General features: G+C 37.0%; 1 protein-coding gene and 1 long non-coding RNA gene across 10 annotated transcripts in view; both read left to right on the top strand.

Annotated features, from left to right (window-relative positions):
* LOC141377594 (uncharacterized) overlaps window positions 1-3,025 on the top strand; it is a 3,594-nt gene extending 569 nt beyond the window's left edge. The window contains exons 1-4 of the long non-coding RNA XR_015508028.1: window positions 1-1,078; window positions 1,139-1,536; window positions 1,606-2,199; window positions 2,946-3,025. The exon at window positions 1-1,078 is cut by the window's left edge and continues 569 nt beyond it. This is a non-coding gene — a long non-coding RNA (uncharacterized LOC141377594). The remainder of the gene's footprint in view (window positions 1,079-1,138; window positions 1,537-1,605; window positions 2,200-2,945) is intronic.
* The window catches only part of atp8a1 (ATPase phospholipid transporting 8A1), a 332,891-nt gene that overhangs the window by 44,679 nt on the left and 266,978 nt on the right, over window positions 1-21,234 (top strand). For all 9 annotated transcript variants that reach the window (XR_015507850.1, XM_087281952.1, XM_087281950.1 and 6 more), the window contains exon 2: window positions 17,991-18,105. Coding sequence is in view for 8 of the 9 variants with exons in the window: in XM_087281952.1 (XP_087138078.1) it covers window positions 17,991-18,105 (115 nt within the window). In the remaining variant the exon portion in view is untranslated. The remainder of the gene's footprint in view (window positions 1-17,990; window positions 18,106-21,234) is intronic.

Consider the following 21,234-nt stretch of genomic DNA (forward strand, 5'->3'; position numbering starts at 1 on the left):
ACCGATGGAGCTAGCATCTGCTGCTGTTTAATGGCCAGTCATGCCTCATATAACCAGCACCTCTAGAGCACCACCGAGATTAGCGCCGGTGTCACACCAGATGAACTTCAGGCTCCAGCTGGGCTACCTATATAAGCCAGTGATATTGGAAAGTTCCTCCTGAGCCTCAGGGAATCCAATAAGCCTCTCATCTTTGCGCCGTCATGTGGGTGGGCCATTGCGTAACATCGCCTGGGACGGCCGGACATGGAACGTGTGGCGGCTTGTTGATCAAAACATTGAGGGAGGGGAGCCGGGGAGGACTATTTATATCAACCTTCATCTATAGCCAAGAGAGGGATAGTGTGAAAGATAGTGAGGAATACGAGCAGTGAAATGGGACACTGGCATGAATTTCGAAAGTGGAATGGGGTATATGCACAGCGACTTTTCATTTTCAGTCCTCCAGCTCAAAGGTGAACAAAATTGCCACGTTTAAGATCTGATTTCTTTAATAATCTCAATCAGTGATCTTAACTGGATGATTGATATACCATTTTAAAGTGGGTCTCAGACTGGACAGAAAGCAGTGCATCCAACTCCATTTTTACCCACCATGTCTTTAAAATATGGAAATAAAATTTTTAGCCCAGTGTTTTTATTGAAGTTTCTGCGTAAGTCTGTAGCTACTGATGCCGCTTGCATTTACGTGGTCTTTCATCTCGTTTTATGATTGAACAACTAATCCAATGCATGGGTCTATTTAACTGATTGTATTTTAATTACATTACAACATCGATGCTGTAAAAGAAACCATATGAAATTGAAAATAGTCACATTAACATTTCACCGGAAGTAGGGCTGTGCAATTAATCAAAAATTCGATTTCGATTACGGCTTCTAACGATTATGAAAAACCATTAATCGAGATAAACGATTATTCTATCATATACCGCCTTTCCAGTTCCACGTGAAAGTGACTGAAAGATGTGCTGTAATGTAACTTTTGCAGCGTGGTATGCGCATCATTGATATTTTAAAAGCGCGAAAGAGCACATGCCGTTGTGTGTGTGCACGCGCTGCGCTTGGCCTCAGACAGGTATTGTGTGTGTGTTTGTGTGTGTCTGTGTGCGCGCGGTCCGCGCTTAGCCTCTGACAGCAGAGCACACGCACATCTAACGCCATCTTAATGCGAGCGCTTTAATGGTCAAGTACATGCACGGTGTTTAGTGATTATTCATATTAATCCTCATTTGTGTAATAAACAAACAAGTTGAGAATCAAAAGACACGTGAAAGAGAAACCATATCGGAGCCGCACTATTCTTAAAGTGACGGCGTGCGATTATTCCTGCTGCTGTTTTTATTAATAATCAAACAACAAAAGGACAAAATCACTGCTCTTGACTGAAGGACTTTTGTAGTTAAAGTTTTTTCTTACAGTGAAGATGCTTATAACACAGTTTTAACCGATTTAATAGCTCATTTGTAGTAACTGATTTTATCTTTGCTATGATGACAGCAAATAATTTTTTGCTAGATATTTTTCAAAATACTAGTATTCAGCTTAAAGTGACATTTAAAGGCTTTATTAGAGTAAAATAGGCAAGTCATTATGTAACAGTAGTTTCTTCTGGAGACAATCAAAAATATATATTGCTTAAGGGGGCTAATAATATTGAGCTATTAAAATAGGTTTCAAAATATTTAAACCTGTTTTTTTCTAGCTGAAATAAAACAATAAGCCTTTCACCAGAAGAAAAAATATTATAGGAAAAACTGTAAAAAATTGCTCTGTTAAACATAATTTGGGAAATATTTGTATATAAAAATAAATTCACAGAAGGGCGAATAATTTTGACTTAAACTGATAATCGTTTTGAATAATCGTGATTACAATTATGACCAAAATAATCGTGATTAGGATTTTTCCCATAATCGAGCAGCCCTAACCGGAAGTTTATCATTGGCTGAAAAACATTAGAGGTCATAGACCTGGTGCAATATGGCGCAACTTGTTGTTTTTTTTTCTGACCAGTGCAACCCTAATTTTTTACGTTTTGCACCACGTCGTTTAAATGGCAGGTCCATTCGTGCTGCTTTGTGGACTCATGGGTGTGCTAGTCTATAAAGGAGGTGTTACGAAGCATTGTTAGCGTTGCGAAACTGAAATAGACAGCGCCATTGGCCAACTAAAAGCTGGTCTAAAGTCCAGCGCAGAGCAGGGCTCGAAATTAACCTTTTTGCTTGGTAGCACCGGTGCTCCTAACTTTAAAAATTTAGGCGCATCAGCCAAAATTTAGTCGCACCCACCAATTATGAGCACCGTTACTACAAGTTTTATACAAACAGATTTATTGTATTTGAAATCAACACTAATCAAACTAACAAGCAAAAAAATAATAATATAAATATGCGTGCGTGAGGAAAATATGTCTCAACGAAATCCCGTTATCACAAGAAAATAGATTTTTATAACAGAACTAGATGGTTTCTAAAACTAAATCTGTCCGCGTTATCTTCAATCTCATCTTTAGCGCTTTAGTTTTCCGCGGTAGCAGCTCTCTGTCATCCGAAGCCAGAAGGCGCTGATTGAGTGATTGACAGCTGATATTAACCAATCATTCGCGTTCAGTGCTAGAGCAGTGGGCCAATAAGAAGAGCGCGAAGCCGGGGCAAGCATTACGGACTTGGATTTGTTTACTGCAGCAAGTTGACATGACAACTGTTTAAAACCATTCCTGAGCGCTGCGTTTCCCGTTCCAAGTGCAAACAAAGAGCTTAGAGATGAATTCTGCGTGAATGTCTCCCGAATCCGCGCATGTGGTGAACATTTTGCAGTAAAAACTGTTCGCACACAACAATTTTAAGCACTCGCAGAAATGCTCCCAAAAATATTTTATGGTCGCATAGATAAAATTTCGGGCGCATATGCGACCAAAATGGTCGCAATTTCGAGCCCTGCAGAGCATGTAAGTTATGCGCCTATGCAGGTCCAAACGCTTACACATTGCTTAATACACACAGGTATGCACAAATATCTTTACAAATAAAAAAAAATTAAAGGATTAAAATGTTACAAAATTAATTATTTTCTACATGAATATAAAAACTGCTATCTCCATGCCTTCATGTCAGGGGCCTTTTTTCGGTTTATTCATGACAATTTGCATTTGTATAATGTTGTTGTTGTTGTTGTTGTTGTTGTTGTTGTTGTTGTTGTTGTTGTTATTATTATTAGCAGTATTATTTATTATATTCATTCATTTTCTCTTCAGCTTAATCCTTTTATTTATCTGGGGTCGCCACAGTGGAATGAACCGCCAACTCATTCAGCTTATGTTTATATGTAGCGGTTGCCCTTCTAGCTGCAACCCATCATTGGGAAACAACCATACACACTCATTCACACAAACACACACACACACACACACACACACACACACACACACACACACACACACACACACACACACACACACTCACACACACACACACACTACAGACAATTTAGCTTATCCAATTCACCTATACCACGTCTTTGGACATGTTGGGGAAACCGGAGCACCCAGAGGCAACCCACTCAAACACTGGGAGAACATGCAAGCTCCACACAGAAATGCCAACTCACCCAGCTGAGGCTCGAACCAGTGACCATTTTGCTGTTTATTATATGCATATCAATATTTGCTTTTATAGAAAAAAGTTTAGATTTGTCCACTTGTTGAGTTTTGGAGATGTCTGCATTACCATATGGGGCATAAGAACAGGATGTCTGTTTGGATATAACTCATGTCCATTTATTCGTTTGCTGGAAATTGGAACTGAATTTATAAATAGTTTTGAAACGCATCTTTGCGCTTAACAAACTAAATTAAATATATAGGCTAATGAATGTCTTCAGTGGAATGCGTACAACACTGTTGCCTTATATACGAAAGTAAAGCAGTGAAGAGTAAAAGTATAGTAAAGAGGCTAAATGGAGGAGGCTCGTTCTTTATCCTCATGCTGCAGATGGTCTGTTTAATCGTTTTCTCGCTAGTAAAGCATTCAGTTTTTCCACTAGCTGTATATACCGCCATATAGCTATGCAATGTTGGTTAGCTTGGCTTTAAGCTATTCCTACTCTCTAAATTGGCTGTGGGGTTGAACGAAGGAGCCTCTCTATGCCAGGGTTATTTTTCATCCAGAGTTTCTCTTAAAGCTTCTTGTGACACTGTGTTTGCTTGTTGTGGTATCAATTACGCAGCCACCCATTCCTGTTTTAGAATGGAGCTTCCTGTCAGCCATATTTAGTCCCACCACAGGACTATGTTTTCTAGTGTCAGTGTTGTTATTGTTTTATATGGAGTTTTAAAGATATTTTGGTCACGTTACACCTTTTCTTGTAATAGGGCTGCACAATATATATTTTCAACATTGATATTTCGATATGATATTTCTGCAGTAGTCACATCGTAGCATGTGCAATTTGCAGTCGTGATTATAGTTGATTACAATAGTTTGTCATTGCTAAAAATATCCATAATGTGGTGAAAGTTTATTATTTGTATGTTTTAGACCTGTGAATATTAAGCATTTCAAGAGAGCTTTAACACAAACTTCATCTTTAGATTATAAAGTTTTTATTTATTTGTACAAAGAAGACTGTAGTCAGTGATATTTATTTAAGTAGTGTGTCTGAACACTGTACAACTTTTAAGAAAATCAGAAAAGCATTGTTTATTTAATCATTTTTGCATTTTTGCTTATATATATATATATATATATATATATATATATATATATATATATATATATATATATATATATATATATATATATATATATATATATATATATAATTATTAGCAATAAATTAGCAATAAATTAGCACATTAGCAATAAATTGTTATACAGTAGGGGTGTCAAAATTAATTGTTTCTTTGGTGCACCGCGATGCAGACGCGGACAATAAGGTATCGGTTCAGTAATAATCATAACCGGTTATTATGTACTGACGTCATTTATCTCCTATGCGCTCTGTCGCAAGGGTGGTGAGCGCGAGTATTTACAACACTCAGCCAACTCAGGGCAGAAATGAGCGCGGTTCAGTTGGTTTTGTTTTCGATATTCCTGACACACATTCAGTTATAGACGGCAATAACTCAAAAACCTCTCACCCTAAAAAGATCTTAAGTGTGTTTCCTACAAAAAGACAAAGCTTATTATGTTATGTTACACAGCTGTCTTTCTTTTTTTTCGCTCGACATTACGAGAACTGCTCCGTTTGAGCCCTCGCAATACGTGTTTAGCCGGGAGAGCTCGCGCTGAGAGGAGCTCTCAGTAAGGGACCGTCGGAAAAGTGCTTCTTTTTTTTTTCCATTTTTCTGCTCCGCTCAATGCGAGCTCTCCCTGTTGCGAGGGCTTAAGTGTGCGCGTGTGTGTGTGTTTGTTTCTTTGGTGCTGTCTATGTTTGTGTATGTGTTTGAATGAGAGACAGTGTGGCGCTGTGTGTCTGTGTGTTTATACAGACAGCTTGTTATAGCCTCCCCCCTAAAATATAACACTGTATATGGAAAGCATCGTCAATGCACCGTGATGCACCGAGATATCGAATTGAATCGAATCGAAGGCATAATAATCGTAACCGAACCGTAAGATATATTATTATCTATAATATACAGAATAATCCTAATAACTCCTATTATGAAATATTAAAAAAAGCATCTGGCGAAATGGTATTTATTGCAAAATAAATTGCAGAAAAACAAATTGTTGCAATATAAATTTTTTTCCAATGTCGTGCAATCCTAATTAGTAATTGCTTCAGAAGATTCTAGAGAATGCAGTCTAATAAACATTAGTTCCCAAGCTAAACAAATGCAAAGGTTGATAATTGCAGGTTTCCCAGTTTATAATGTAGGATGGCCACAAATGAATGTTAATGTTAAGACTAAGGCTATGAAGCATCTTTTTTGAACCACTTGTGGAAAATCACTTAAACATGAACACAAACACCTCCACACAAACAGTTTTTAACTAGTATATTTTGTTAGAAAACTTGTCAACATGTTCAATTGTCATAGTGCCAACAGCTGGACGGTCAGTGCCAGGTCTTGCACTTTTGTCGGTGGCGGTGTTATTGCATTGAAAAAATTTTGACACATCTCTAAAACTCAATCTGTAAAAGTCTCTTGTAGAAATGCACACAGCTTTAACGTTTTAATTACCAACAACAACACTGGCCAGTGCATCCAAGCCTAATGCTCAACAAGGCTTTAAATGCTCTGTGTCAGAAGTTCTTAAGAGCCAAAGATTGACCGAGTTGTGCTGGTCCTTGTGGGTATCAACGTAAGCAGATGCGTTTCCTTTTAATCTCTTTTCCACTGTGTTGTCCCTCAATTCTTGGAGCGCACAAACTTGGAGGCAAAAAGCCTTTGAAAGCTTCTTATCAAATTTCCGTTTTCAGATTTGGCAATCAAGATGCAGGACAGTCGTTTCCTAACTGCGCTGTACCACTGTGGTAACTGGAACTTTTGTTTGAGTAATATGAGCATTTCAAATTCCACATGGTGTGTTTATGCCTTTCAGAGCACGTTGGCAGCAATATTTAGGAATTATTTAAATAAATAAACAAAACATGAAAATTATTTACATTATAGCAATAGCATTAATTAAATTTTTGTGCTTTTTTTGGTTTTTGAAATGCTTTTAAATTGAGTACTGATTTGCGTCTTTCTTAAATGTTGCAACAGGAATCTCTGGTATGTGTACAATTTTTTTTTCCCCACCATTGTGATGGTTTGTCATGTAGTTGTGAACTAGTTGTGCTGTTTCCTTTTTATTTGCAAAGATTTTTTATTTTTTAATATCATTTCAGGGTTTTCACCATCAATGGACAGGACAGTGGAGATTACAGACAGGAAAGTGAGAGAGGAGCAAAGAGAAGGGAAGACCCTAACCCTAACGACTTTGTATCGAATTCCAGTACCGTGACAACCCTAATATATAATATCATTAACTTTTTTTGTTAACTCTACTTCTGATATAGAATCGATATATGTTTTACAGCCCTTGACCATTGAAATGAGGCTCTTATGAGAAATTACCTCTGATTTATATTTAACATTCAAAATGAAAGTACACCTTTTTTGCTTACGTCTCATTTCTCATAGTCATAAATTAAAATAACAACATGAAAGCTGAGACGAATCTCGGAAAAATAAACCAAACTCTGACCAATTGTGAGGAGAGTTTACTTGCACTTGACTTGTTTTAGCTATTTTGATTCGTGTAGAAACTTTGCCGTGTAAAAGTGAACCGCACCAAGAACAAAAAGCAACATTGTAATAATTTTAAATGTTTCGGAAGAAAGCAATCGATCTATAGGTGTGAAAGCACCCAAAGATTTTGGATACAAATACAAAAAAAAAAAACATCCAATGAAAATTTCTGAATTCTTCGTGCAAAAACCTTCAGACTCGGATCTCCCTCCTCACTTTCTTTTTCACTCTGAAACCTCAACATTCAAATGTGAGAGAGCTTTGAGATCAGAGCCTCTGGTCACCCGCCAGCTTTCTGACTCATCGCCCCACGTGTGTCCGTGCCATCCGGAATTCCTCTTCTCACGTTTTCCGCTCTGCCGATGTATGTCATGTATCTCCTCCACTCTCCATCCTTTCCGCCTCACTGACTGCTCTGCTACGCCCACAGAGAGCAGGGAATCCCTCCAGTTTCAGCCGGACTCTCTCTGCCCTAAAGAGCAAACAGTCTTTTTTTTTTTTCAACTCGTGTTTATAATCCCTTAAGTACTTGCGCTTAATTGAAAACCTTGGCCTTGATCACTACAGCCTTCCCCTTCAGCTGCTGCCCTCAGCACATGTCATTACACATATTGTGAATCATAGCTCTTAGATTAATGATTCATGTCTGTGTTTTTCTCTCTCGCTCGCTCTACTATGTGTTATTTTTATGCAGCGTTGAGGCTGGATGGGTGACAGAATGTGATCATAAACGTATCTGTTTACTCGCATTGCAAAACAAGGGATGCGCAGCATGTGGATGAGTGTTTTGGTGCTGTTTGAACCTTGCGTGTCTCTAACAGGGGGTAATGCGCTGTAATTTTCGAATGAGTCTGGCAGTCTTGTGTTTTTTTGGCTTCTGCTGCCCCTGTTGTCATGTCTGCTGATCTGATCAATCGCTGCTGTTTTTAGTTCAGAGCTTGGGCAAAGTGACCCAAATTTACAGCTCGATATGAGCGATGTGCTATTAGGGTTGGAGAAGCTGTAGCTTTCTAATATAAGCGGAGTAATAAAAAAGAGAGAGTAAAGGGAAAAAGGGAAAAAAATAAATGGATAATTTCAAATGCTGCACACTAGGGCTGGGAGATATGGGCAAAATATCATATCCCGGTATTTATTGGAGGAATGAGGGTATACAATATCTATCCGGTGTTTTCCATATATAGTTAAAAATATAAAAAATATTGTCCTTATTCTAAAATGCAGAAGTTCACTCAATTTTGCAATTTGTTTTAGAACTTCCGATTCAGTTACCTATATTGGAGAAAGGACTAGGAATATATACGCGGAAAAACGGTCAAACTGCTTGCTCTACAGACAAGTGTGTTCTAGAATAAACATAAAATGCAAAATAAGAAAATTAAAAAATATCAATTTGCAACATCAATGAACATAACAAGCTGCTTTCAATGTCTAAAAATCAATGGATGTGAATGAGACCGGAAGTCTCAATGAGCCAAAATGATTCCAATGGCTGCGTTCGCTTGTGCGTGAAGATCAAGGTCAATAGTTGCATGTAATTCTTGTATGTAGTAATAGTAGTCGTCAACAAAACCAGTAGTCGCCAACGTAGTAGTAGTCATCGTAGTAGTTGTAGCTGTAGTTGTTGACGTAGTGGTCGATTTCGTTGATGTAGTCGTCGCCATGTTAGTTTAAATAGTTGCTGTCTTTGACATGGTAGTCATTACTTTTAGTAGTAGTAGTAGTAGTTGTCATAGTCAAAGTAGTTGTAGTCATCGCTAGAGTAGTTTTAATAGTTGTTGTCATCAACACAGTAGTAGTAATAGTTGTTGTCATAGTCATACTAGTTTTAGTCATCGCCAGTGTAGTTTTAATAGTTGTTGTCGTCGACATGGCACTCGTTACTGTAGTAGTTGTTGTCGTAATCAAAGTAGTTGCACTCATCGCCAGTGTTTTAATAGTTGTAGTTGTCAACGACGTACTGGTCGTTGCTGTAGTATTTGTAGTCATAGTAGTTGTAGTCGTCGCAATAGTTTTAATAGTTGTCGACGTAGTAGTCGTTGCTGTAGTAGCAGTTGTCATAGCCATGGTAGTTGCATTTGTCGCTATAGTAGTTTTAATAGTTGTCATCGACGTAGTAGTTGTTGCTTTAGTAGTAGTAGTTGTCGTAGTTGTAGTCGTCGATCGAGTAGTTTTAATAGTTGACATTGTCAACGACATAGTAGTTGTTGCTGTAGTAGTAATTGTAGTCATAGTAGTTGTAGTCATTGCCGTAGTTTTAATAGTTGTCGAAGTAGTAGTAGTAGTTGTCATAGCCATGGTAGTTGTAGTTGTCGCTATTGTAGTTTTAATATTTGTTGACGTAGTAGTCGCTGCTGTGGTAGTAGTTGTCATAGCCTTGGTAGTTGTAGTCGTCGCCATAGTAGTTTTAATAGTTGCCATCATCAACGTAGTAGTTGCTGTAGTAGTAGTAGTTGTCATAGTCATAGTAATTGCAGTCATTGCTGCCATCGCTGCCCTTGTCAGCGTAACATTGAGGAAAAGTTTTTCAGTCCACAAGAAATTGCTAAAATATAAGAGGATTTATAAGAGTTTAATAAATGCATTTGATTGATTGCCACTATTTTTGATAAAACGCAGTCATGCCTTTTTAACACATTTGAGTAATCCTTTTGTACCTGCAAGTAAAATCAACGGCAAAGAAAAAAATTGCCACCATAAAAAATTTGTGGATTTGTTCCTGTAAAGCTTGTTTGTTCTTGTTGTGTCTTTTTTGTGTCTCTGTTTCCTCCTTTAAGGTGTAATCATTTACATTGACTACAGAGGGTTGCAGAAAGTCATCATGCCAGAGAATTTTTGATTAAAGAAAATACTTGACATGCACACGCATCAACCATATGAAACTGCAGAATTAATGACTAATTAATGAATTAATGCTATTAAATGTGGCTTTTTTTATTTAATATTAAAGGTTTACGAATCCCTTCTTCTCTCTTTCAGACATGCACTCGCACCAAATTCACACCACTGGTTTTGCAGATGTTGCTTTGACAGCACACTCAAACATACAGAGAGATTGTTGTCTAAAGGGAGTGAAGGTTAACTCCCTCAATTCATTAAATTTCTCTCAGCAGATGCACATGTGATCAGATTGTCAGTCACACCTCCAGCTGCTGAGAAACAAACAGTGCATTCATATCGTGTTGTGCATCCACGGGCCTGTAAACTGCATTGTAGGCTGATCAGAGTTTATAAACCTCAGCGAGTCTTATTTGATTTTAATTGGAGTCAAGAGGTCAGAAGTGAAGGGCGGTGCTGCTGAAAACACATCTTTTCTTGTTATGAGCTCCGTTTAATCTCCCGTTGCTCTCATTCTCAAATTGCTTCCCGCTGTTGTTTTAATAATAGTGATCCTGAGATGAGCCTGGCCAATTTTCTGTGTGCCATCTGCATTATTTATCAGCACAACTATTAATTATTTATCGAGTGCTGTCATGAATGGGGCTGTTGTGTTTACACGTGGAAAGTCATTTCACTGAGAAGGGCATTGTGAGGTCTTGTGTACGTCTTTGTTTAAATTTGATTCAATACCAATTACTGTATATACATTTCAATTACAGTTTGTTATGTTAAGGAAAACATTTTAAAGTAAACCATGAAGAAAACCATGTCATTTGTTTTATTAATATTAAAAATAATTTTATATTTTTCATTTTTACATTTACAGCTCTGTGTGCTGAAATATTATTGGCTAAACTGGCAGTGAGCGGTTTAAAAGAACCAAAACAAAGACAGTTTTCCAGCATGTCGAAGCAGAATATCTGTCTTCAGCATTGTTTTTAATAGGGAGTTTTAGCTGATATCAATAACCGATAACTCTTCAGACTTGGAGGCCGATAGCCGATATACAGTTGAAGTCAGAATTATTAGCCCCCCTGAATTATTTGCGCCCTGTTAATTTTTTTTCCCCAATTTCGGTTTAATGGAGGGAAATTTGTTTTAGCACATTTCTAAGCATGATAGTTTTAAAAACTTATTTCTAATAACTGTTTTATTTTATCTTTGCCATGATGACAGTAAATAATATTTTACTTGATATTATTCAAGACACTTCTATGTACCTTAAAGTGACATTTAAAGGCTTAACTAGGTTAATTAGGTGAACTACGCAGGTTAGGGTAATTAGGCAAGTTATTGTAAAACAATGGTTTGTTATGTAGACTATCGAAAAAACAAATCGTTTTTTAAAAAATTAATAACTGTTTTTATTCTACCCAAAGTAAAACAAAAGACTTTCTCCAGAAGAAAAAATATTATCAGACATACTGTGAAAATGTCCTTGCTCTGCCAAACATCACTTGGGAAATATTTAAAAAAAGAAGAAAAAAAATCAAAAGGGGGCTAATAATTCTGACTTCAACTGTATATATAGGCCGATAATTATAAATATTTCAAAATGTTATATTTTTATGCAGCAAACTTCATAAAAGATTGAACTGCTCTGATGAACTAAATAGTCTATGCTCAAAGCAGAAAAGCTATAATTTCAAAATTGCAAGGTGATTATATAGACCTATATTCAGGATTTCACATAAATCAGCATGCAAACAATTTATTATTTTCTTTTGTTCATGGCAAATTAACATGTAACTTGATTGCTGTATAAAGATAATAGGTTAAATAACAAAATGGGATTTAATCAACAAGCAAGTGAAATATATATTTAAATAAAACTAAAATGAAAGAGCTAAAGACTTAAACCAGCTTACATGTTCTTGAATAAAATGTGTTACAGTAATGGACATATGCACAAACATGTCATGTCCGAAAAAACCTTTTGAGGTGCTTTAAAAATCACCTTTAGAGGGGCTTTGACAGCTTTGTGCCACTGTACAAGCGAACAGCTAAATACAGATTGTGTTACTTTTAGAAAATTATGCATAAATTCATCCTACAGTATTTGGCGTTTTAAATTCTTTTGAACACATGTAGCTGCTGCTTGTCAATCAGACAACTCTTCTGTGTTCGTTCTTGCTGTCAATTGCGGGAAAAATGGTCGATGAAAAGTTTATAAAAAACTGCTGTGAGTTTCACTCAACTGCAGGCGCAGATTTGCCCTTGGAGTCAGATTTTCTGAGCATTGAACACAGATGACTTTGACAAACACAGAGCTGAATATAAAGACACAATAGCCCCTTTCACACAGTGATACCGGTAAATATCTGGAAAATTTACGGAACGACTTTACCGGTATATTCAAAAAAGCGCTGTTCACACAGGCGAGGACGTTACGGAAATTTTCCGGAAAAGAGCATTCACACATCCATTCCAAAATACCGGTAAATTCTGACATCATTAACCACAAATGAGCTTTAAACGGCTGCGCTTGTATTTGTAAACATTTGACTAAATTACAAACTCTGTGGATGATCAATATTGTAAACAACTTTCGCAGGATCACTTTCGCATGTCGAGATGTTCATAATATGTGCGTGTGCCGGCGCTCACAGGCTGTTTCACAGGCACACGCAAAGCTTGAAGGTAAACAAACAACGGCTTATCATAAGCATCTCATCGATGATTATTTAAACAGTTTGCATTAAGAAGAACATATAAACGTGATCTGACTAACTTCTAGCAGCTAAATGTGTCTGGAAAAATATTCAAAGGCTTTTATTCTCACAAACTGCGCGGACGTAAATGCGTCTGACTGTTGTGATTGGCTAAAGCAGACGTCTCACGTCAGCACATTCTAGACGTGCACGCGCTTATTATGGGAATCTTCCTTCTGCATTCACACAGCGCAGCATTCCGGCAAATTGCCGGTAATGTTACAACTTCTCTTTCCGGAAAATAGCCAGAACGAATTTACCGGTATTTTCAAAAAGGACCTGTTCACACATACAACCTTTCCGTAAAATTGCCGGCAATTTTCCGGAAAGGTCTGTATGTGTAAAAGGGGCTAATGTGTGGCAAGGTGAGAGCCCCTATGCTGGATTCAGTGACTGGCGCACCTCTCCCTCGTGCTGCTGTGAAGGCTGTCAGATCAGTGTGTGTGCGCGTTGACAGCCATCACATGTGCTTGTTATAATCAATATAAATATTTCGATCAACTGAATACAATCTTACATCAACAACACATGGCAAGCAACGTGTTGATATTAACAAATAATCATATTAGATTACAAACACCCCAACAAGTTGTTTAGCATGTGTGCATCGCTGCTTTTATGTTTACACATGTAATATTTTTTTCCTGAGGCGATTTAAAGCAAGATATTCAATGGCACTCAATCAAAAATTTCTACAATGATAAGGAACATGGTTACTTACTGAGTTATTAACGCACAGCAACACCACATGAAGAAAGGACAGACTTTGAAGGAATAAACAATGTGAGGAGAGATCCATTATTGTGCACTGGACAAGTCTGAACAAGTTCCACCCACGCATGCGCGAGGCAGGCAGTTCTGTACAATTACGTAATTTATCCGCTTTAAGATATAGGCGTAATTTAGACATAAAAATAGCATTTATTGGCCGATAACGATATGCCCGCCGATATATCATGCATCCCTAGTTTTTCAGATAAACAAGAATGTTCACTTAGCATGTTTCTTAAATATCTGCAAATCTATTATGGTATTTTGTGCTTTAGAAGAGTCAAAAACCTACAAATAGCACTTTTAAGGTACCACTGTGCCCCATGAAAGCAATACAGACTGTTAAACATACATGTAAGTACTTGTTACACAGAACAACCTCAAACGAACTGCAAATTTGGGACACAAATATCCTGGGGTTATTTCATTACTGAAGAAAAACTCTTTACTTTTTGTAGTTATATGAAAACCAAAATGAGACATCTCCTCTTTAACCCATATCATTATAATCTCCATCAGCTCCTTTGTTAAAGTATAGTCAAGTAAACCCAGCCATAGTCATACATGCAGTGACACTTGCGGGCCTCACTTCCTCAGTCTCTCCAGCTTTATATGTTAAACCTAACTAGTGTGTCTACATCTTACTTCCTCTTTCACATTTTTTTTATCCCTCTCTTACACACTAAAGCAAACACATCTTATTTAATCTTTTAACTTTGAACTCTTTGTCTAGTTCGCCACAGAAATGTCCAGTATGCGAGGCGCTTAGTTGTGCAGCTTCAGCTTTGTTGTCAAATATAGTAAACCAGCTCTGCGACTGCTTTTAAAGAGGTGTTGTTAACCTTCTTAAACCATAAGTCAGTTAAGGGCAATTGCATCTGCTGTCAGTCATGTTGTTTAGACCTTCACACACCCTCCATTGATGAGGATTATAGTAATGATGATTTTACACAATGTACTCTCACCTTGTTCAGATTGTTCAGATAAAACGAACAAGTAAAAGTGTGTTTCAGTCTTTAGTGTTTTGTGTTTTTGGATATCTGGGTTATTTTATTCCCCCTTATGTACAGACTATAGTTTAGGTGAAATGTTGCTGACAAAAGTCGGTGATGGAGTATATAAACCTTTATGGCTCAGGGTAGGGGTTAAAGTAGGGTTCAATTTTCAGTTAAAAACAACTTTTGAGGAACTTGCATTTCTCATGTGGTCTCTGACTTTGAATGTAGTGTGACAGTCATAAGATCTATGGTTTCAGTGTGTTCCTGTTATGCTATGTGAAACTATTTGGATTCTTTATTATTATAAATCAAAATTGTTGGGTATTCTTAGGTCTGTCAAGATGAAGAATTTTTGTTGTGCGGTATATTTTCACAGAATTTGTTTTGATAAGTAATATTATTGTCATTTTGAGATTATTTTATGCCACTGATTATACAGGGTGGGCCATTTATATGGATACACCTTAATAAAATAGGAATGGTTGGTGATATTAACGTCCTGTTTGTGGCACATTATTATATGTGAGGGGGCTTGTAAATAACTCATGAAAGAATAAAGTTACGTTGAAACCACACACACACCATTGTTTTTCTTGTGAAATTCCCAATAAGTTTATTAAGGTGTATCTATGTAAATGGCCCACCCTGTATAACAGCATGATAATGCAAATAGCCATAAATGCTTTAAAATACTTCTCATTCTTAAGGTTATTTCGATATTGTAATGTGATGTTAAAAAATTTTAAATGTTCTATTACAATGGTTCTTAAACCTTTTTCACCAAGTACCACCTTAGAAAAAATTAGTCTCTCCAAGTACCACCATAATGACCAGTAATGAAATAAAGCAGTGAATCTGGCCAAATTAAGCAGCTACAGCACTGCACAGTTCAAAAACAAGTCATATTCATATTTATACAATTTTTGATAGATTTTGAAATATATGTTGCCTGTACATATCACGTATTTGTAAAACTTTTTGAAATCTAAACAATAACTTGTATGTAGATTGCTAGGGAACCCGTTTTTCTCAGAGGATGTCAAGCTGACAGAACATTGCTGCACTCTGATACGAGTTTTATTTATGGAGAAAATTAAGAAGCACTGCAGTGTTTGGGTGTTCTGTGTTTAAGATAATTAGTCTAACGAAGTTATATTCTAAATAAAATATGAAGCTGATCAGTTGATTCTTGTCACATGACATGTAATACAGGGCTCATGACATTTGTCATTAAAAATAACCCCATAGGTAGTTGAAAGATCTGTGTAAAAGGCCTGCCGCCACAGCTGGAAAAATCCTAGAGGAAACACTGACCCCAGTGACAGATTTTGTACCTTTATTTCTGAGAGTGTGTTATTTAGCATTTCATAAGGTTACATCTTCTCTGATATTTGCTTTTTTTTCTGTTGATTTTTAGACAGACCAAACATTGGTATGTGTAAGTACTTGAGCGCAGTATCTGTATTAGTACATCATTAATATCCAGACACATTCTTTCTTGATTTGGATCAGTCTGATTTCAATTTTAGGAAGTTTTTTTAGGTTTAAAAGTTGTATGGATTCCATTAAATGTTTTTGCCATGCTGTATATTAGCCATAAACTATATTTTCTTAAGCTAGTTAAAGTCTGGCCTGTTATAGACCGAGTCATTATTATCTGTGTTCCGTATGTCTGTGTGTGTGTGTGTGTATGTGTGTGTGTGTCTGTGTGTCTATGTGTCTGGATGCCTGCAGGCGAATCGGTTTGAGCTGCTCTTCTTTCACTCATCTGTTCCCTTGGGCTGGTTGTGCCCATATCGTCACACATTTCTTTCTCCACTGGCTGTCACCAGTTCTAGTAATGACTTAATCTACCTGGAGATCTGAACCTAGTACTACTAGAGGGCATGATTTAGATGGTATATGCTTTGATTGGTTCCTCAAGTGTCTGTCTACTGAGGGAAAAACAAAAGCTTTCATTAGAGGTTACAGGTCAAGTGTTTAGCTGCTCAGAGGCTGACACTTGTTAAAGAGTTAATCTTTAAAGGGACAGTTCACTTAAGGGAGTGTAAATAGTGAGCGAACCTTCTTTTTTTGGGTGGTTTAAAAGCTTTTTTGAGTTTCTTTTTTTACTGAATAACATTCATTTATTCATTTTCTTTCAGCTTATTCTCTATTTCAGAGGTCGCCACAGTTGGGTGAACCACTAACTATTCCAGCATATGTTTTTTTGTAGTGGATGCTCTTCCAGCAACAACACAGTATTGGGAAACACTTTACTATAGAGTGGTTGTTTAAATTACTATAGATTTTCCATGCTGATAACATCTCTTTTAGAAATATACACGAGAAAACATAAAAGCGTGGATGTATAGTCTACATTATTAATATTATTATTATTATTTTTATTATTATTATTATTATCATTATTATAAATTTTTTAGTGGATGTTAAAAGTGCTTCTCAGTAAGAATCATCTAGTTTTGCTCACAAGTTTTGCATTTCTTCTTTGTTCGGTCTATGAACTTACCATCAAACATTCAACACTGCTGCACATCCCGACGTTAACATTGCGGTTGTTTATTCCGCCAAAATGCCAGTAAAGACTTGGATTATTGCAAAACAATTCAGAGATTCCATTGCAGCGATTAGATGGTTGGGTACGTTATTTGTGTTCTTTTGGATTTTGCGCAAATGTGTTGGTGTTTGTATTGGTTTTTTACACATTAATATATTTATACACATAGCTAGACTTGTATATAATCTTTATTAGTGCTGTCAAACTAATTATTTTTGGATTCAAAAAAGTTTGTACACATGAATATATTGAATGCATGTTGATTACGTGCCGCCTTTTCTTTTGGTTTTCAAAAGTTTTTGCTCGAAGTGATGAGAGTTTAAGAAACTGGCTGAAAGTCAATAAAAGCTGTTTGGCGTTTATCATTTTGGCTGATTTAAACTATTATAAACAACATAAAACAGAAACATTTTGATGTTCTGATACTGATTTCTATGTAGAAGAAGCACTTCCTGCCCTCCTTCGAGTCTTGCGTATCATCAATGACATCATGTAAAAAACAACTTTTAGGATGGCAGTTAATTGTTACAGGTTTTTAGTTTTATTATTATTATTTATATATATATATATATATATATATATATATATATATATATATATATATATATATATATATATATATAAATGTCTTCCGTTTTTAATGCTCAGGATAAGAAACTCAAACATGTTTGTGACTAGTGTATGGGGAGTAAATGATGGCAGACATTTCTCTCTTTTCCATTGAGGAGATCTGTTAGCCTTTGCTTTTGTCAAATAAAGGCTGTTGTTTCATAAAAGCTTTTCGCATTGTTTATTTTGCGTTTGACCATTTGTCTCTCTTTCGCCCTCAGGTTATGAGAAAACAGAAGACACGTCTGAGAAAACATCTCTAGCAGACCAGGAAGATTCCAGACTAATATTCATCAGTCAGCCCCAGTTTACCAAATTCTGCAGTAATCGTGTCAGGTAAGGCCACACTCATCCCTGTGCTTCCATCTGCATTGTGTGAGATAGTGGTATATTGAAACAAGGATTGATCAGATGTTTGTATTATAGAGACATTATTGTACTCGGAATGAGTGAATGAAGCAAGTGAACCATTGATTTGCAATTTTAGAGTAAAGATTAGAGTAATAAACTGTGTAACATTATACAATAATATCAAGTCTAGTTTTCTTGTTTGTCATCGTCTTCTTTGGTAAACAAACTGTTTGGCAAGTTCCTTTGAGACGTGTTTATTCCCCGAGCTGCTGCTTTGAATGTGTTTTACAGCATATGTCAAGTCGGACATCAGCCAAGAAGAATGTGCATTCATCAGCCACTGAATGTTTATGATTTTGAGTTTATTAAAAATAAATTTTGGCCACAAAACACATCTATCCACTTTGTAAGATGTGTTAGCCCCATGCTGGTGTATGGATCATTTTTACAATGTAGACCAGGGGTCGCAAACTCAATTTACCTGGGGGCCGCAGGAGGCAAAGTCTGGGTGAGGCTGGGCCGCATAAGGGATTTCACAAAAAAAAAGTCCTCAAATGTCATTATTAACAGTTTTAATTATTTCTTCTGAACATGAAGTGTCCTGAACATTAATAGAACATTGAGTGAAGATTATGAACAGTTCTTCTGAACATGGCATCTTTTGCCTACTCCTTGCTGCCAGAGACTTGACAGCGCTTCTTCTCACAAATCTGAACCACATTTGGCTTTAGAGCGGAAGCAGTTGAGACCCTCAGTATGGCTTGGGGGAACTCACTCAAAACTTCCATTCCCTCACCTAAACAAAAGGCGTATATATGTATAAATAAAACACCCCCACCCCACTCCAGTCACATCAGTCTGTATCTACCTATAATATATATAAGATGCAGGCTGTAGCTAGGTAGGTGGCAGGCTGCAGATAAGTAGCTAAATGGCAGGCAGGGGCGGGAACAGATTACCTTGGTTCTGGCCGGCGCGAGTTCCCTCCTACTTTCCGCCCGTCACAGCGTCTAACAAAGGGGTGGGGTGCGTGGTGACGTCACCGGCATCCCCGCCCCTTTGTTTACACGGCGGGCGGGAAATGCCAGTGACCGATGTGTACGGATAGAATCAGCGGAGCGGGGAGCGCTTCTCTCTCCCCGCTCCGCTGATTCTGTCAGTGTACAGCGGTCGGTGCGGGCCACAAAATATTGCACTGAGGGCCGCAAATGGCCCGCGGGCCGCGAGTTTGAGACCCCTGATGTAAACAATGGAAACTGATAGACATCATTCAGAAGCAGTAATAGCTCTTGGAGAACTTTTTGAACCACAGTGTTGACATCGAACTCAGAGGTTTTCAGAACAAAGGTTATATTTAATGTCACAGGAACAAAAAACAAAGTGAACAGACTGTACTGCCTTGGATGGATGGAATAATTTTAAAGATGGAGCTGGAAGGAACCGTACAAATAAAGTATCACATTAAAGCCAGTGAGGTGGTTTTTGACAGAAGACGAAGTGTTGCTGCGTCCCAGACGCCACAACGGCTCATAGCGGCCAAGTTTCATAATGGACTCAGTGATGTATGGTAGTAGAAAAGACTATGTGCTGTAATTAACAATTATACAGAAAAAATGTTCATCAAAAAAAGAGAACTGGCCCATTTATTCACCCAACAGATCAGATAGAGCCAGGGAAATTGATTTGGAGTAAATCATTTAGTAAGATTTGTGAACTGAATCCAATGTGATTGGTTCATAAACTTTCACACACGTCGATGCTTGGTGTGTTTTATTTCTCTAGAGCAGTCTTCCAGATGAGTCTCTCTCAGACGTAATTTATTGAAACCCAAAATTGCCTGCAGTATTTGACAGTTCCATCTATTTGGACAGTATTGTAATATTGATGGTCACTGGTGTATCATAATTACTTAATAATGTGGTATTCTGCGGCTACAGTGGGTGACACTTCAAAAATACCAGTAAAGGATTGAGGATTAGTTCACTACTATGCCGCCAAGGGGCACAAAGGGTAGGGATGCAAACAAACAGAAATATATGATTTATATTTTACTATCTCATTTTATGTCTTAATTATTGTAAATAAAAAACGAATAAATATATAGCCCTAAATAATTTATAGACATACCAGCGAAACACGGAGAAACGGTCCAGTGCATGGTCTAAAGAGCTCTTAAGTTGAATGCTACTTCATCAAAAGCATAAAAATAAATTGACCTACCACAAGCAGATCACTAAAATTATTATAAAAATTATTTTGCCGCAGGACATAAATTGAGTCCTGCAAGTTTATTTCTTAACAATTTAGTTTCCATTCAGTTTTCAAAATTTCATGTTTTCAAATTATAGTTTTTTAATACTTTTTAAACTATTAATTGCTCAGTATCTTTTGTTTTCATTTTCAATTTCAGTCACCTTGCATTTGTGAAATACAATGCTTGCATAACAGCATAAAAAAGGGAAAATCTGTCAAGTAATAGCTAATTTATCAAAATTAGCTACAGTATATTAAAATACATCAGAAAAGAAAACATCTACTGTATGCTTAAATGAATCGTCTACTCAACATTTCGAGCTTATGTTCACATGATTTTGCAGAGGCTTTCATAAGTAGATACATTTGAAAACATCACCGTAGTGTGAACTTATTTTATCACAAGGAAAACATATAGTTTTTGTTTGAATTGTCTGTTAAATAGTACTTTTGTGACCGACAAAGAATTCTCAGGAGGGCTACAATTCTGCCTTCATTTGTGTTTGCACAGGCAAGCAGATAAACTTGATTCAAATTCAAATAGAAACCAAGTGCTGCTTGTTTTACAGTTCCATATCTGCAAGTGTGGTTTCACTTTCTCTTTCAAAATGACAAGGCAGACTATTGATTCTCCTGATTTAGACACGCAGACACATTTGGGTGTGTTCAAGAGCAGCTTTTTGGACAACTTGGCTGCCACAACTTTTAAGGGAGAGTTCACTGTTTAAATAGTTTCACCATTCATTTGTTCTAAACCTGCCTGAATTTTTGTTTTGGTGGAACACAATGGAAGATTTACTTCCACAGCTTTGTTCCTAGTAGGGATGCAACAATATAGTTATAACCCACGGTTCAATACAT

This window comes from Danio rerio, chromosome 14 (genome assembly GCF_052040795.2).
Source record: "Danio rerio strain M-AB ecotype USA chromosome 14, GRCz13ab, whole genome shotgun sequence".
In the NCBI taxonomy this organism is placed as follows: Eukaryota; Metazoa; Chordata; class Actinopteri; order Cypriniformes; family Danionidae; genus Danio; species Danio rerio.